Source organism: Dromiciops gliroides, chromosome 6 (genome assembly GCF_019393635.1).
Source record: "Dromiciops gliroides isolate mDroGli1 chromosome 6, mDroGli1.pri, whole genome shotgun sequence".
NCBI classification, from domain to species: Eukaryota; Metazoa; Chordata; class Mammalia; order Microbiotheria; family Microbiotheriidae; genus Dromiciops; species Dromiciops gliroides.
This window is the reverse complement of record NC_057866.1, coordinates 208,847,108-208,865,599: the sequence shown is the minus strand read 5'-3', so window position 1 is coordinate 208,865,599 and position 18,492 is coordinate 208,847,108. Positions and strand designations below refer to the sequence as shown.

General features: G+C 39.2%; 1 protein-coding gene across 5 annotated transcripts in view; it reads left to right on the top strand.

Annotated features, from left to right (window-relative positions):
• The window catches only part of IRF2 (interferon regulatory factor 2), a 149,751-nt gene that overhangs the window by 68,348 nt on the left and 62,911 nt on the right, over positions 1–18,492 (top strand). For all 5 annotated transcript variants that reach the window (XM_043971940.1, XM_043971937.1, XM_043971938.1 and 2 more), the window contains one exon: positions 16,037–16,130. In XM_043971940.1, the coding sequence (XP_043827875.1) occupies positions 16,118–16,130 (13 nt within the window). In that variant the 5' untranslated portion in view covers positions 16,037–16,117. Of the gene's footprint in view, positions 1–16,036; positions 16,131–18,492 lie in introns of those variants that run through there.

Here is an 18,492-nt window from a genome sequence, read left to right as displayed (position 1 = left end):
TCTGTCATGTATTAACTATGTGACTCTGGGCAAGTCATTTAATCTCTCTGAGCCTCAGTTTCCTCATCTGTAAAATGGATGAAGTAATGATTACACTGCTTATCTCATGCGGTTGTTGTGAGGGAAACATCTTGTAAACTTTAAAGTCCTTTATAAACATGAGTTACTATTATTATTGTGTAAATTTTAATCTGCTGTCACAGAAGCATTTTTACTGGACAGACTTTAGTCAATCCAGTACTGTTTGATGAACCTCATCCTAGAGGACTTTAAGATTTGTATTATTTATTGACAGAAATAATGAACCATAAATTGGATGCCTGCAGGCAACAACTAGATACTGACATGCTTGAATAAGGCTTATTATGAGAGAGTTAACTAGATTCTACCAGGTCAGCAGGCCAACTTCCTCTTTAGGGTCACTGAGAGCCCTTGTCATCGTCTCTGTCATGAAGTCACAGAGATATAGGAGAAATTGACTACCTGTTTTGTGATGCCAGCAGTACCTTCTTGGCAATGTGACCTACCTTTTTCCTTTAAAACCAAGGTGGTAAGAAACACCTTGGCTAAGTACTTAAGAGTCTGCTGAGGGTGGGTGGTGACAACGAGAAATACCAAGACATGATTGACTTCACAAAATTTGACAGATATCTTAAATTATTATAGAGAAGCAATATGGTCACCTATTTCCTTCCTTCCTTCCTTCCTTCCTTCCTTCCTTCCTTCCTTCCTTCCTTCCTTCCTTCCTTCCTTCCTTCCTTCCTTCCTTCCTTCCTTCCTTCCTTCCTTCCTTCTTTCCTTCCTTTCTTTCTTTCTTTCATCACCCATTTTCAAATCCTGGCTGTTACCTTAAACTTACTTCAGGACCAATACACACAATCATTTGCTAACTGTCACCTCTTCTACCTTTGCTAAATCACTTGTATCCTTCCCTTCTTTTTATTTGCACTGCAACTATCTAAGTATGGCCCTCCACCCAGACTATTACAGCATCCTGCTGACCAGTCTTCACACTTCTATTCTCTCTTCCCTCAAATTAATACTCCACACCCATGCCAAACTTATCATGTCACTCCTCTGCCCCAGACCTTTCATTGACTTCCTGCTGTGTACCAAATAGAATCCAGGATATACAGTCTGATATGTGAGGCCTTCCAAAACTGGAAGCCTACCTCTCTAGCCAGACTTATTTCATACTGCTGTCTTCCATCTACTGTTATGCCAAACTGGACTTTTTGCTATTTCCTACATAGAAACAATGCTCTGCTATCCCTGTATCTTTGTTTATATAATTTCCCATGTTTAGAGTATATTTCTCATATTGGTCTGGGGAAATCCAAGCTTTCCTTCAATCTAGGTCAGGTGATATTTTTATCATGAGGATTTTTCTCATTCCTACCCCTCCCATTAGGAATAATCTGTCTCTGTCTCTCTTCATTCTTCTATCTCCTTTTTTTTTCTCTTTTCAAGCTATAATATCCTGTTTATGCTTCTCTTATGTATTTAATCATGATTTTTTTGGTGGTTATTTGTACATATTATTTTATGTTATAAAGTACCATATCTAAGAGGTGACATTAATGAGAAACACCTTTAGCTAGAAAAGGAGAGACCAGTCACATAGCATGAATGAAAGGCAGTGGTTGTACAAACAACATGGTGTGTATGTTGGTACCCCTGAGATATTAAAAGAATCAGAATAAGGCCTCTATTCAATATACTGTTGAGGATCTATGGGAAGAAATGGGTGTGAATTATATAAGATAGAAAGGTATAGCAGATATTGAATCTATATCAGTGGAAAGAGTACCCATATTGAAGAGGGACCTGCCAAATTAACCATTTTTATACACCCCCACCTCTGCTGTTTTATTGTAATTCCCATCAGAGCCTTTTCTTATTTCACTTTGTATCTCTCCATGTGCCTAGCCATGGTTATCTCTAAGCCCAACTCACCTCCATTATCTCAAGACAGAAATATTCCCCCAAAAGTAAAGAACAACAAAAAGTTAAAAAAAAAATTCTCTGTAGAAAACTGAAAAGTGACTAAAACAAGTAAGAAAAAAATGACTTAAATGAATATCATGGAGTTAAAGAAGAAAAGGAGGGAAAGAGCAATTAAAGAATAATAATACAACATTCAGAAGTAAAACTGGAATCTTCAGAGTGATTAATGAACACAATAAAAGAAACTGACATAAGATCAATGAGAATGCTATTGTGAAAAAAATGAATATGAGACTCTGAAACTTGGAACAGTTGGTAGAAATCATAATTAATCAGTGGATTTTCTGAGGAATAGAAGGGCCCACTTGGAAGACAAAAAATGCAGAATGAGTCAAAAAAGAATTTAATAAAACTTAAAAAAAAACAAATGGAAGAAGATCTATCAACTCTGAAAATGAAAATACTGGAGCAAGAGGACAAGGCTAGGTGAGGTAAATTGAGAATTATTGTTCTCAGAAAAAATATGAAGAAGCAGGGTTTAAAAACTGTACTTCAGGAAATCACATATGAAAGTGTTGTAAACTGAGGACAAAGTGTTGGTTATTCAATTCCATTTGAGAGGAACCTCAAATTTAAGTCACACAGAAATCTAATAGTTTTCAACCCTCCAATGATAGCATCTTATAAACAGGTAGAAGCAAATCACATTTCAGAAAGTACTAATTTGACTTATGCAGCATTTGTCATTGAGGGTGGGAGATTAAAACAGTTTGGATTGATATATCTATATCAAAAAGCAGATAAACTGGTGGTTGCTAGACTTGTGTTATCTGGCAAAAATAGAGAAAAAAAGTGGTGGGTTTTTATTAGAAACAGTTCCACCTTTTCTTGTAAAAAAAAATAGAGACTACCTCTGGACAAGACCTTTGATATGCAAATCTGACCCCAAGTACAACATTAATAAAACAAATAAGACTTTAAAACAATGGAAAAAGAAGAAAAAAAAGGAAGAAAGAGCAAAGAAAACCCCCAAAATGATTCTTTTTTGCAGGGCAATGAGGGTTAAGAGACACACAAGGTCACACAGTTAGTAAGTGTCAAGTGTCTGATTTGAACTCAGGTCCTCCTGGATTCAGGGCTGGTGCTTTATCCACTCGGCCACCTAGTTGCCCCAATTCATTGTATTTTATATTCTATATGGAGTAAGAAGTGTGTGTGTGTGTGTGTGTGTGTGTGTGTTTATCTTACATTTTTAGAGTGACAGTGAGATAATAATGGCTAGAAATATTAATAGCACTGTTTATAATAGCAAAAATAAAGGGAATGGCTGAACAACTTTTGGTATATGGATGCAATGGAAAATTATTGTGCCATTAGAAATACAAAGAATTTAAGGAATTATGTGAAGACTTACATGAAGTGGTAGAAAATAAATAAAGCAGATCCAGAAAAGTAATACATGCACTAACTGACTATAGCTGCACTAATGAAGACAATTAGTAACAAATCTCAGCTTAAATATAATGGATGGCATTGGTTTTACCAGCTCACCATTAAAGTGCACAATCTTTCCAGGGGGTTATGTCTCTATTCCTTTTGTTTTGGTTCACTTATTTTCAGGTTTTGTACTTAGTGGTTTGTTTGTGTGTTTATGCTTGTCTGCTGTATTAAAAAAGTTAATTGCATCATCTAATTCAATCCTCTCATTATGACAAAGAAAAGAAAGAGAAATTGCTCAGAGTAATGAAACTAGTTAATGACAGACCTGGGAAAAACAAAACAAAAAACTCGTTTCCTTCATCCTGATTCAGTCTAAATTGCATTGGTTTTTAGTATTTATCCTTCAAAATAGTTCAGTTCATTTCAGACCAATAAATATATTTGTTGAGAATATTTAAGCATTTTAATAAACTTCTGGCACATTAATTAAATATTGACTTATGCAGTTAATATTAAGGTATATTAATGTTGGATTTTGCTGGTTGCAGTCTAGTCTAAAAATAGCTTTTCTGGTTTAATCAGTCATAAGTTATGCCAAATTACTAACTCCTTTTCTTTTAAAACTCAGTTTAAGGACTCGGGTAGAAGGAAATGATCTCACTCACCAGCTGCCTATATTTTTTACTTTCTATAAGAAAAAAAAAAGCAAAACCTAATTGATAAAATGAGATTAGAGTGCCAGGCACATGAATTTGTATAGATGGTGGAAATTATACTGCATTGGGTGACCTTTGTCCCCATGAAAGATGCAGGCTTGGCAGGGCATTACATCCCTGGGTTTTTATCTTGATAGTGTCTGTTTATGGATTTGCTAAAGACTCATCTTCAGGAGTTTTAAACCCAGCCTTAGACACTTAATAGCTGTGTGACCCTGGGCAAGCCACTTAACTCTGTCTTAGTTTCCTCATCTGTAAAATGAGCTGGAGAAGGAAATGGCAAAACCACTCTAATATCTTTGCCAAGAAAATAGCAAATGGGGTCATGAAGAGTTGCATGTGGCTAAAATGACTAAACAACTAAAATACCGAAAGACCCAAAAGCTTAGCTGAGGCCACAGGTGAAGGGACATTTGATGATATGAAAAACGGTTTCAACTCAGCCGCTGCCTTCATACTTCAGGAGCTGTAAAAAGTTCATGTTGGAGACTGGACCATGCATCACCATCATGTTACTGCTCTCTCTTGGCCCACACTGCTCAAACCTCTCTACTCACTAGCCCTGTATACTCTTTTCCAGCAAGTAGACATGCAGAAAATATATAACCATGATCTGGGAGAAGAGGTTGCTTGCAGTCGAAATTCCATTGGAGGCATGGAAGCATCATCTCAGGGGGTCTTCCCCCTTATTGTTGTTCATGTGGTAAGCCTTCACACTGCCTAGCAGTCCAGTCAGTGCAAAGTCTTCTGGACACTGCACCATTTTCCATTTGGTTCCATCTGACTACCATTTACAGTCAACCCTCAACATTCACACATTTAATTTTCGTGAATTCGAGCATTCGTGTGATTTTATTAGTAACCTCATTGTCACTTTTGTGTTGGCAACAGAGCATATTCACGGCTATGTACGGTAGAGGAAAAAATGACAGGTCTAATGCTATGTTGCCAGAAAGAGGAAAGTATTTGTAAAAGTGTGACTCTGCTCCAGAAAGTGTCTAAGTATGTTTCAAGTACACAGTGAAAAGAAGCTGTTTGGGGGTAAATGAGATGGTCAGCATCCTCGCCCTCTCTCCAGTGCTTATGGGACTGAGCAAGCATCCCCCCCATCCCCCTCAACTGCCCTAGCTAACAGCAAACTGCCCAGGCAGGAGTTCAGGACTTGGACAGGGGCTGGGACTCATCCAGAGACATACTTTTCATGGGGATACAGTAGAAAGGGAGATTCGAGATGGCAGGTATTGCCCCTTTCCCTTTTTTTACCTTGGGGTTCTTCTGACATTACTCCTGCCCCCCACCTTTCCTTATTCAGTCCTGCATTGCCTCTCTTCTCGCTAAAAAGAATTTTTAAAAAATGAAAATTTTATGGGTGATTGCATGATCACAGTTAGGAAAAGTGCATATTATCAGAATTAATGTTTTGCTATAAAAGATTGTAGGCAGAAAAGTGTATTTTCAGTAGTCTCTAGTGGTTTTTGGTGGTCAAGGAACCCAGCCACCTATTTCTCATAGGTTCAATGTATCAACATTTGCATTTTTGACTTTTGCACCCACCCTATTTTTTTTTGTTTTTTGGGTTTTTTTAGGCAACGGGGGTTAAGTGACTTGCCCACGGTCACATAGCTAGTAAATGTCAAGTGTCTGAGGCCGGATTTGAACTCAGGTACTCCTGAGTCCAGGGCCGGTGCTTTAACCACTGCGCCATCTAGCTGCCCCCACCCTATTTTTTTTTAACCTGGGAGCTCCCTCTGGATTTTGGTTTTAATATTTCTGGGAGGTTTTTTGCCTTTTTTTTTAAACGGGTGATTCTTTTCATTTCTATTTTGCCCTCACGCTCTTATTGACTGTATGTTCAGGGACATCCCCATTGGCAGACAGATGTGCTGCTATAAAATCTGAAGTTGCATGTCCCAAGGATCATTTGTCCTGACAGGCCCTTCTCCAGACAATAAACCTGGCAACTACTAAATGTGAACCATAAATTTTAGCAGTAATTGATCCCATAGCAAGTGCGGGACAAATATTTTCATGGATTCTTGTGTGCTTTCTCAGCAAGCACCATCTGTATGCCCAAGGTTAGACTCCCATCTCTAGTGGGCTCCTACCCCTCTGCTTGTATCTTCATGTGCCTCCTGAAAAAGTTTGTGGGAAGCATCTACCTTTGTCACAGCAGCCCAGTGGTGGGCCTTGCCACTCTGTTCAAAGGTTTAACATGGTTTCTGGTGACTTTTGGTTTGCCTAGTACATCATTAGATTGTAGAGCGGAAACAAGAAGGGGTCTAATAGGCCAACTTGTTCAATCACTTCATTTTATAGATGAAGAAACTGAGGCTTTAAGTGTTAAATGACATGGCCACGGTCACATAGGTAATAATTTCTGAAATATGTGCTAATACCTAAGACCCAGTAGGGATGAAAAGCCACAATGCTTGATCCAAAACTACTCCCATCCCTCCTTGGTTGATGATAATATTAGAGGTTTTTTGACTCTGTGTGTGTGTGTGTGTGTGTGTGAGAGAGAGAGACAGACAGACAGACAGACAGACAGACAGACAGACAGACAGACAGACAGACAGACAGACAGACAGACAGAGACAGAGAGAGGAGATCATTTTACAGGACTTTAATTCAAAGAATCAAAAACCACTCTGGACATTCTTAGATATACAATGATGCCTCAAAGCTATCTTGCTTAAAGAAATGGATATTTTTTGATCTGTTTTGAAAGACATGTACACAGTTAACTTCATGTCACTGCTTAAGTGCAATTTAAAATTGAGTACAAATTTTGATTGAGTAAAGTCGATTTTTAAAGAGATTTTTTTTTTCTGCTTGTGCTGGTCTTTTCTGTTAATATTTAAGCTAAGATCTAAAGTAAAGAGTTGGCTTTGTATTCAGAAGCAAGGTGCAGTCATGCAATGGAGTAAAATCCACCTCTGAAATGTATGAGCCAATATGCAATGAGGACTTTAAGAAATATTTGTTCTTCTCAAATATATGCGAGATCAATGCTATCTTTCAATGTAATCTTTCATTTGTGAACTGTTCTAAAGGCATTTGGGGGGAGGGTAAGGGTTCAAACAATGTTAATATCAAGTCACTCTAGAACTTAGCTTTTTCACTATTTTTCTTTTAAAAAAATTTTTTCAAGACACTTCAAGGAAATAACTTTAATTTCCTAGCCTTGACAAGTTTGTGGTATTATTTGATGTGAAAAATGTCACGTAACTCAACACATACTGCATGCATAAGAACACTTTCATTTTTTATATAAATATTACAAACATTTTCTCTCCCTCTCCTTATCCTCCCCTCCTTGAGCAATTCTTTAAAAAAAGTCCTCCTAACAAATACACATAGTATGGCAAAACAAATCTTAAGTCCAAAAATGCGTGTCTTATAACACATTTTAAATCCATCACTTCTCTGGTAGGAAGCACACGGCATGTTTCATCTTCAGTCCTCTGGACTCATGGCTTATCATTTCATTGATAAGAGTTCTATGTTTTTTCAAAGGTTTTTCTCATGTTATCTTTGCATAAATTGTTCTACTGACTTCACCATGCATCATTTCAAGAGGTCTTCCTGTTTTGTTTTGTATGGCATAGTTACAATCCATTACATTCTTATACTTTAATTTGTTTATTCATTCCCCAGTAGGTGGGCACCCCCTTACCTTCCAGTTTGGGGTTACTATGAAAAGTGCTGCTATAAATATTTTTGTACACATGGGTCCTTTTCCTCTTTCTTTGATCTGAGAATAGTTTTAAGACCCAAATGGTGGGCATTGTTAGGAAATATCTTTCCAAGGAACCTGTAGTTTTGAATTTGAAATTTGACTGTGATTTCTAAGTGGTCAGCTGAAGAAAAATCAAAGGCCAAGCTTCTTGTTTGATTATTGGTCAAAATATTGGGTACCAAAATGTGCTATTATTTTGTGGAATTTGAGGTTCAGATAGAATATCATGAGCAAGGGTAGCTAGGTGGATAAAACACTGGCCCTGGATTCAGGAGGACCTGAGTTCAAATCCGACCTTAAGACACTTGACACTTACTAGCTGTGTGACCCTGGGCAAGTCACTTAACCCGCATTGCCCTGCTCCAAAAAACCTCCCCAACCCTCCCTCCCCAAATCATGAGCAGCATGAGAGGAAGAGAGCCTAGTTCTGAATTTTTAGTAATTTGTGTCCTATAAAAACATGAATTCCATGTACATTTTTGTTCCATTCCTGATGAAATGAGGTATGGTGGCCTCACGTCCTCTCAATGTGGCCTTTAAGCAGAAAGGACTTACCTGAATCCTAGAAGAAGGAGATGTGTATTCTTCCACTTATGACACAAGTTAGTTGTGTAAACTTGGGCAAGCACTTAGACTCTGTGGCCTAAGTTTCTTCATCTGTAAAATGAGGGAGTTGAAAAAGATGAGCTTTAAAGACCCATCCAGCTCTAAAATTCTATGAAATCAATTACAAAGTCAAAGGCACTGTAACAGTTACCATGGAGGGATACAGATAAATCAGATCACAGAATTTTAGAATTCAAAGGGGCTTTGGTGGCCATCCATAGTCAGTCCATCTCTGAAAAATATTCTCTTCTACAATATCCCTGACAAGTAGTGATCCAGCTTTAGGACTTCCAGTAATTCCTGTCCTCAAGGAGTTTACCACCTGATCATAATTAGGTATGACCCACATAAAGGTGCTTTATATCCAAGCCCCATGCTGACACTAGGTTACCTTCTATAATATCATCTGTGACGGGTAAAACTAAATGCATGTGGTCACCCTATCTGTCCCCTTGTGGGGAAAGCTAACTAGGACAACAGTTTAACAGTTTAGGTATTAAACATTTATTAAAATATATTAGAGGTTAACAAAGAGAGAACAAGTGTCTCTAAAAGAATCGGAAAACCCAAACTACCTCAACTACTCCTGGTTCAGCTGCCAACCCCATAAGGTTCCCACCACCAACTCCCCAAACCAACTGACAAAACCAAATGCCTCATACCCTGCTTCAAGCTGATTGGTTGAGTGTGGTCTCATGTTGGTGTGAAGTAACTTCAGGACACTGAACCTTAGAAAAGTCAACCCATGCTCTCACAGCAGGGGCCTCTGGTAATAATAATATTCTCACACATCCAACCACTTCCAGACAATCCTACCTTAACCCTGTTGCCCAGTCTAAAAGTTTATTCATATTTGATTTCTTAGCCTGGTGAGTCTATAGCAAACCTTCTTAAACTGTGGGTTGATCCCATATGGGGTCACATAACTGAATGTGGGGACCATGAAAAAATTTGGCAGTAAATGTTTGATTTGTATACCTATTTTATGTACCTATATACCTGGGGTCATGCAAAAGTTTCTCAGGCAAAAAGGGGTCATGAGTGGAAAAAGTTGAAGAAGCCCTAGTCTAGAGGATTCATTTTTAGGAGTAGCAGAAGAAAAAGGAAAAATGGGTTTAGAGCATAAAAGGCCTTGGATGTCCCTCTCCCTTGCCTTCCTCTCAACCCTTCCTCTGGGCCTAGGCTGCCCCGACCCATTCTAGGCTGTTCAACTGCTCATATCATTTGGGTGGGTTGGGAATCAATTCAATTCAATAAACATATATTAGGGACAGCTAGGTGGCACAGTGGATAGAGCACCGGCCCTGGAGTCAGGAGGACCTGAGTTCAAATCTGGCCTCAGACACTTAACACTTACTAGCTGTGTGACCCCGGGCAAGTCACTTAACCCCAATTGCCTCACTAAAAAAAGCCAAACAAACCAAACAAAAAACACATATATTAAGCACCTACTATGTGTCAGTCACTGTGTTAAATTTACAATCTAATGGGGGAAGACAGTCAACAAAAGGAAGCTGGGGGTTGGGGAGAAACACCATGAGGTAGCCAGCATGAGGCATCTGAGATTAAACCCGAAAGTTTGGATCCTTGCCTTCTATACAGGAAAGGAATTGAATGCTCCACCCATCAGCCTTCCAGTCAGAGGAGAGACAGAAATCTGGGAAGATGTTGAGGTTCCAAGGCTGAACTAAGTAGCAAGATGAAAAGATTTGAGGGGAGCAGCTTCTCCTGGCAGGGACATCTTGGTGTAGAAACCAAGCAGAGAGAAACTAGAGAGTGATGACATGGAGGACCACCAGGCTTTGACACTTCTTCTGCTACTGCCTCTTAGCATCCTCTCAGCCTTAAATCTGCTCTCTTTAAATGCCTTATACACTCCAGAGCACCATCATCTGACCTATCAGTGTCACTTATAGATACCCTGTACTTTGTCATCTACCCTGCTGTAGAACCCTTAGGTCTTCTGGGTATTTTCATCTATCCGATAGCTGAACGCTCTGTTATAGACCATCTTCTTCAGTTAGTGTGTACACTTCTTTTTTTTTTTGTGTAAGTAAATCTAGTCATTTAATAATGAAATAAAACATTATTTTACAATGATAATCATATTTTTGTTTTAATTCACATATGGTTTTTCTCAAATAGCTACTAAGTTGTTAGGAAACAAATACTTATTTTGTTATTTGAAACTACTTAATAAACAGAATTATTAGCTTTTTATTTTGCCCTAGGGGAATCATGAATAAATTACCAAAATATCGAGTTCCCAAAAATGTTTAGGAACCTCTTTTCTAACATCTCAATACTTTTAAAAAAATAATAAACCTTTTTGTTTAAAGTTTTGAATTCTAGATTCTAGCTGTCCTTCTCTTCCTCCTCTACTCCCTCCCTGAGGTGGTAAGCAATCAGATATAGATCATACATGTAGACTGTGCACTTCTTTTTTCTCTTTCTTTCTTTCTTTCTTTGTGGGGCAATGTGACTTGCCCAGGGTCACATAGCTAGTAAGTGTCAAGTGTCTAAGGCTGGATTTGAACTCAGGTCCTCCTGAATCCAGGCTGCCCCCCCAAAACCCACTACATAGTTTTCGGGTTTTTGTTTTTGTTTTGTGGGGCAATGAGGGTTAAGTGACTTGTCCAGGGTCACACAGCTAATAAGTGTCAAGTGTCTGAGGCTGGATTTGAACTCAGGTTCTCCTGAATCCAGGGCCAGTGCTTTATCCACTGTGCCACCTAGGTGCCCTCTAGAGTGTGCACTTCCTGAAGGGAGGAACTGGCTTCCTTTCTCTGATGCCTCCAGTGCTTGACATATAGTAAACACTTAATACATTTTAACGCATTCATTCAGCCAAGGAGTTTTTGTGGGTAACTGTTAAAAGATTTCTGAATGGGGGAGTAAGGTGATCAAAACATTGATTTAGGAAGATTAACCTGCCAGTCACATACAAGAAAAATGGGAAGGAGATAAGAGTGGTAGAAGACCATTAAGATGGTTACGTATGAGATGATATGGGCCTGAATTAAAGCAACAGCAGTGACAGTATGAGGTGAGAGATTCATGAGAGATTTTACAAAAAAAGACATAGTGTGGTGAACTAATTTCAGCTTGCCAGATTGCATGGTATAATAGAGACAATAGGTCTGATGCAGTAAGTTCATTTGGTCAGAAAATGCTATTTATGCACAGGAAATAGTGTGGGTGAATCAGCAAATAGCCTTTGTCAGGATAGCTTGAGTTAGTAATGTTATCTTGTTTTTTAGAAGATAAAAACAGGATTTAGAAATCGGAGGGAACCTAAAAGATCCTTTAGTCCCCCTTTCCATTTTAGATAGGAGGAAACAGAGACACCGAGAGCTAGAAAATGACTGCTTGAGGTCACACAGTTAATAAGTGGGACAGTCAGGATTTGAACCCAGGACTCTCGGTACCAGATCTTTCTACTACACCAACCTTATTTTCTAACACATTAAACTTTGCTTGACATTTCAAATTAAATGATCCGAAAACTCATCATCAAAGGAGGTAACATATATATAGCACTTTGCAAACATTAAGGTTCTATATAAATTCTATCATTATTACTGGTAGTAGTAGGAATACCAAAAATATCATATTCAATTGATGAACATTTATTAGTAGAACCCAAAATATCATTCAATCAAGCAAGCAGTAAATATTTATTAAGTGCCTACTATGTGCGAGGCACCATGCTGTGGATTCAAAAAGAGTTCAAAGATAGTTCTTCCTCTCAAAGAGCTTCATCTCTTCCTCATAGAGTTCTTAACATGAAGCTCAGTAACACCAAAAACTCCATTATCAGACATGGCCAACGTACGGGTTTATTGTCGCTTGACTCTGCTTGCTTATTACAAGGGAGACTTAAAAAAAATAGAAGGGGTTGTTGGGAAGGAGAAAGGTAGGCTAGTGATAGCAGTGCTGGGGAAAGAAAGGAATACTAGTGTCAGGGAAGTATTTGATAAATGCCAGAAGATAACAGAAAATATTTTTAGAGTGAATTACAAACAAGTGGGACAGTTTTAGAATTAATAAGCTGAATTTTTTATATACTTAAAAAAAAAGAAACTGGATAGATGTAATGGAGACTTGTAGTTTCCTTTCCGGTCCTGTTATTCTGTTCTCTGTATATGGAAATGTGTGTGTTTGTTGGTGTTTGTCAGCAGAATGACAAAAATTTCATAATTGAATAAAGTTAAACCTAAGTAATAAATGAAATGGTTTAGTGTTTCTATGAGTATTTCCCTTACTCCTCCCATCACCCACCTCTCCCTTTGGCTTTTATTTAACTGAGAAAATTGAGACCATTTGACATGAGTTTCTTCTCTGAGTCTCTTCCTCAGAACTCCACCTCAATGTCCCACTCTCTCCTCTGCTTCACCAGTTTCTAATAAAGAGTTTCTTCACCCTGAGCACAGATCTGGCCCTCTGACTTCAATCACCTCTAGAGGCTACCCATGCGCTCTGGGATAAAGTCTAAATCCTGTTTTAGCTTTGAAAAGCCTTCCCAACCTGGTCCCATCTGATCTTTCCAGTCTTATTGAACATTTCTCTCCCTCTCACACTCTGCAATCCAAACTGGCCTTTTTCTTCACATATGACGTGGAATCTCCTATTTAGTGTATTCAAGGCATTCTAGGGAATGCAAAAAATAAATTATTGAATTCTTTTTCTTGTATAGCAATTCTTCTCTGGTTGGGGAGATAGGATATAAAAAGGCACAAGTTAAATAATAATACTATTATTCACTAATATTATAATTGCTGTATTACTAATACTGAAATAGTAATAAGTTAAATAAGAGGTAGCATTATAATAAAGAACATAGAATTCCACAAGGTAACTTCACAGGCTAATACAGGATCTGTGACTAAATTTATGATTTTTATGAGCCAGGTCAATGATCTTAGGCAAGAAGTAAGGCTGGATTGGGGTGAAAACATTCCATATGTAGGATGTGAATCTTGACCTGGATGTTGAAGGATGGGCATTAACCAGGCTGAGAGGAGAAGAGGGCCATTTCCAATGGGACGTGAAGGGAAGGCATGGCTGTGGGCTAACACAAGGTAGTTTGGGGGGCATCTTGAGTAGACATGTTGTTCTGAAGTGGTTGGTTTTGGAGCAGAGTAATGGGAGGTAATACTAAAAAAAAATAAGTTTGAGCCACAAGTTTAGCATGTGAAGATGATCTCTACTATATTTTTAATTGGTTTAATAACATTTTAAATGGCATCATGTTAGACTTTCAAGCTTAGTATGTGTGGATTGAGATCCTTTGTAAGAAGGGAAGCGTAAGTCCTTGAAAAAGTAATAACTATTGGGAATCCAGTTTGTCAAATGCTGCACATCTCTATTGACCCAACTCATATCTAGACTTGGAAAATGGGATGGTGAAGAGGAATGAGTGAATGAAAAAGCATTTCTTAAATATCTACCCTGCTATGTGTTAGACATGAGGAATACAGAAACGAAAAACAATAGTTTCTTCTCTAAAGTAACTTACATTCCAATGTGGGGAGCAACGTCCAGGAAAGGGCACTTTGGTTCAGGGAGCTACAGGTTGCTGTTACAGAGAGCTGATTGGTAGTCTGGGTGGATGGCTAAATGAAATGTGAAGTGTGTTTTAGTGAGGGACCAAGGAGTGGTTTGGCTTTGTGCTCTTTTATTTACCAATCAATTTGGTTTAGCCCCAGGGAAAGAGTTCTGATGCTGAGTGGGTTAACTTTTGTAAGAGAAAGAGAAGAAAATTACCTGAAATATGTGGACCTTATTTACCTTGTACATTGAACTTGGTGAAAAACAAATCAGGCATCACCTTTGTCTTTACTTCATGGGTTAGATTTTGCTGCTCAAATATCCATTTGATTTGGGGTCTTATCTATATGGGAACTCTACCCAATGATGAAGATGACAGTCCAACCATTGTCTATGCATCCTGTGCAAATCTCTTCTTTGTCTTCACATAAATGGGCAATAGGGGGTCCACTTAATGTGCTTGGGACCTTCCTCTCATTCCTGTGACTGTGTGCATACTAGTAGAGCACGTGGGTTACCCACCAGTCATCTCACATTCTCTGTGTGTGAATGATTCATCTTTTTTCCTGTTTATACACTTCTCTGATGACTTTTTAATGTCACTGTTCTTTCATAATTTCTTATCTGTAATGTGTTATAGCCTGCGCTCTCTCTCTCTCTCTCTCTCTCTCTCTCTGATAGAGAAGGGAGTAGTAGTCCAGGGACACACAGGGCCTGTAAGTGGGTCACAAGGTCCAAAAGTTGTCATGCCCTTTCCAGTAGCAATGGTCAGGTTGATCTAGCTACTATTCCCAGAGTAAAAGGAAAAAAAGAGAGGAAGGGGGTGACAAAGGGCTGACAAGGCAGATAGCAATTTGTCCAGGTAGGTCCAAGGCTCCTGGAGGATGACTAAACTGGATGTGGTCTGGTGCTGGCTAGATACAGTACTTAGGAATGTTTATATGCACTCTCTTACTCCTATATAGTGGCAGGTCGATGAAAGGACATGTAAAATTAAAATCAATGATTAACTTAGGGTTTTAAAATACAATGTTAGCAGTTTATAGCATATACACAGTATGAGGTAGCTTGGTGGCTCAGTGGCTAGAGCACTGGGCCTGGAATTAGGAAGACCCAAGTTCAAGTCTAGCCTCAAAACACTTACTAGCTCAGTGACCCTGGACAAGTCACTTAACCCCTGTTTGCCTTAATCCACTAGAGAAGGAAAAGGCAACCCACTGCAGTATCTTTGCCAAGAAGACCCCGTGGACAGTCTTGGCGTGTGACGGTCCATGGAGTCACGAAGAGTTGGACATGACTGAACGATAACAACAAAATACAGGACTTCAGATACCAAAAAGGATTGAAATGATTATAAAGGCTCCAAATTCTTACCAGAATCTCAGGATCACAAGTTTAGTGATAGAAGGAACATCCAATGCAACTCCCTCATTTTACATATCAGGAAATTAAAGCCATGGGGCTATTGGGTTTCTTGTCTAAGCTCACTCAGCTAGTGTCAGAGGTGAGACTGGAGCTCAGGCACTTTGACTTGAGACCCAGAGTGCTGTCCACAATACCACAATGCCTTTAACGGTTGTCTCCCCATTCTTGGAAGTATAGAACTGAAATATTTGAAAACGTCTGTTCAGTTGACTGGTTAATTGATATAAAACACAAGCTATGTTACTAGAATCTGCAACTGTATCTGTGTAGTGGTGGGCTGTGCCTTAAGGGGAGATGAATAGATTGGTTTTAGGGGATTTTTACTGTCTAAGCATATGTCCTTAGGGGGATTCGGCTGGCAATCTCACCTGACAGCTCATGGGAAACCAGGTGGCTGGTACTCTCCTCTCTCTCATGCAAGGAAGAGGTGGATTTTGAGCCCAAAGTGGAAGATAAATGAGCACCTCCAAGACAAAGAGCTTGAATTTACTTTTTCTTCCAATTGTACATTTGGAGATAGAGACAGGGGTCAGGGAGGAACACAGAACCTCCTTCTGTAACCATGATTCCGGCTTCAAAACCATCTAATATCATCTTTTTTCCTTCTTTAAAGGGGAACTATGCCTGTGGAGAGGATGCGAATGCGCCCCTGGCTGGAAGAACAAATAAACTCAAATACAATACCAGGGCTAAAATGGTTAAGCAAGGTAAGCGCGTTGTTTCTGTGTGCGTGGGAGGGTATGTGTGTTTGTGTGGGCTTTTGCATGTGGTCAGATGAAAATCAGAGGAAGCCCGATGTCCACATTCTCAGAATAAGAGACAAAGTCAGATGCTTGCTGATTCCAAACACAGAAAGCCAGACATAGATGACTTTTTGTGAGTGGCGACTTTTTTAGTTTTTACTGGTTTGAGCTTTTTAGCCTTAGGATGACATCAATAGTTGTGTCTTCTCCCTTTTTTGCATTCCTCATCATCCTTTGATGCTCCTTTCCTCCCGATGTCCTTTCCTACTCAAGTGCACTTCTCAAGACAGATGAGGAAAGGCCTCCATGGCCTTTCAGAGTTGGGAGGGCCCTTACACTTCATCAAAGTTAATTTTTATAACTTAGGTTAAGATCAACTAAAATAACATTGGAGAATGTTATGTTACAGATGAAGAATTTAAAGCCTCACTTCAAATACTCAGCGACAGAGCAGAGATTCAGCCCCAAATTTCTGACTCCAAATCTAAGACCTTTTCCACCCTACCATCCTCCTTCACCATTGTAACCCTGGACATGATTTCTGCTAGAATTAGCAGAAAATAAGCCAGGTTGAAATAGGGAGTCATTTGCCTGGAGATAGCAGTGTCCTTTGTCATTGATTTTCTACTTCTGAAATGGCCTCTTGGAAGAACACTGGAGCTAGGACACAGGGCCTGCAGTTGTATGGCCCAAAGGATATTTGAGTCATCCAAGCTGTTGGCTTTGACCAGGAAGGGTCCCCAGCCCCGTGGCGTAGGTATCACTAGTGATGTGCCACTGGCCATGCCTAGGGTTGGGATAGGGCCTTCCTGTTTTAAATGTCCAGGGGCCTTTCCTTCTTAGGTTTTCTAAGATGGTCACGCAGTGGAGCATCTCTTAGGGCAGTTTAATTAAGGTAGAGCTCTCTTTATCCTAACTTTTATGATCGATGAAGTTTTCAGAGACTCAGGATTATAGAATTTAGAGGTACAAGGAAACCTAGTGATCATCAGATGAGAAAATAGAGGCCTAGAGGGGTTATGATTTGCCCTGGGTCACACAGATGGAGAATAGAAAAGCTGAGATTCTTATTCAGGGCTTTGTGGTTCAAGTTTAGTCAGTCAATAAGCACTTGTTAAAAACCTTCTATGTGCCAGGCTGTGTGCCGTGTGTGGGGGATACAAAAAGAGGCAAAAGATGGTCGCTACCCTCAAGGAGCTCACTGTCTCATGGAAAAAGTCATTGTTCTTTTCACTATACCCTAATGCCTCATGTGGTGTATGTCATGTAGTAAATATTGCCTTTTTTTTTTCAGGGCAGTGAGGGTTAAGTGAGTTGCCCAAGGTCACATAGCTAGTAAATGTCAAGTATCTGAGGCTGGATTTGAACTCAGGTCTTCCTGAATCTAGAGCCAGTGCTTTATTCACTGTACCACCTAGCTGCCCCTAAACATTGCCTTTTTTTGTTTGTTTGTTTGTTTGTTTTTTGGTTTTTTTTTTTGTGGGGCAATGAGGGTTAAGTGACTTGCCCAGGGTCACACAGCTAGTAAGTGTCAAGTGTGTGAGGCCAGATTTGAACTCAGGTCCTCCTGAATCCAGGGCCGGTGCTTTATCCACTGCGCCACCTAGCTGCCCTAAACATTGCCTTTTTATCATGATTTTTTGAAATCCAGGGGCACCTCTTTAAGTTCCAAATGGGTGGGTATAGTACCAATTCATTCCTCCCCCACATTGTCTGTGCTGATTACAGTTCCTTCTCTTAAACAGAAGACTTGTATCCCTTTATTAATTATCTGAGTTTTTTTTATAAATACATATTAAATCAAACAATTAAGAAATGTTTATTATATCTTTTCTTTGTGCAGTGCCCTATGCCTACCTGTTGGGAGCAAAAGTATTCATTATGCTTCTGTTTTGTTTCAAGAATTTTTAAATGAGAGGACCTAGGTTCAGACTCTGTCTTTAACACTACCTAGGACTAAATCCAGTGCTCTCCAGATATGGTCTGATCAGGACAGAGTATAGCAGGGCTACTGTTACCTCCCTTTCAGTTGTTACTGTGACTCTTTAAATTACAATAGTTTTTAGTGGTGCTGAGGTATTTTTTTTCTAGATGGCCTCAGTTTCCTTCTCTGTAAAATGATGATAATAAAGCCTATAGCACCAACTTCACAGCATTGTTGTGAGAATCAATTGAGATAATTCATGTAAAATGCTTTTAAAACTTTAAAGTAGGGCAGCTAGATGGCACAGTGGATAAAGCACCAGCCCTGGATTCAGGAGAACCTAAAGTTCAAATCTGGCCTGACACTTGACATTTACTAGCTGTGTGACCCTGGGCAAATCAC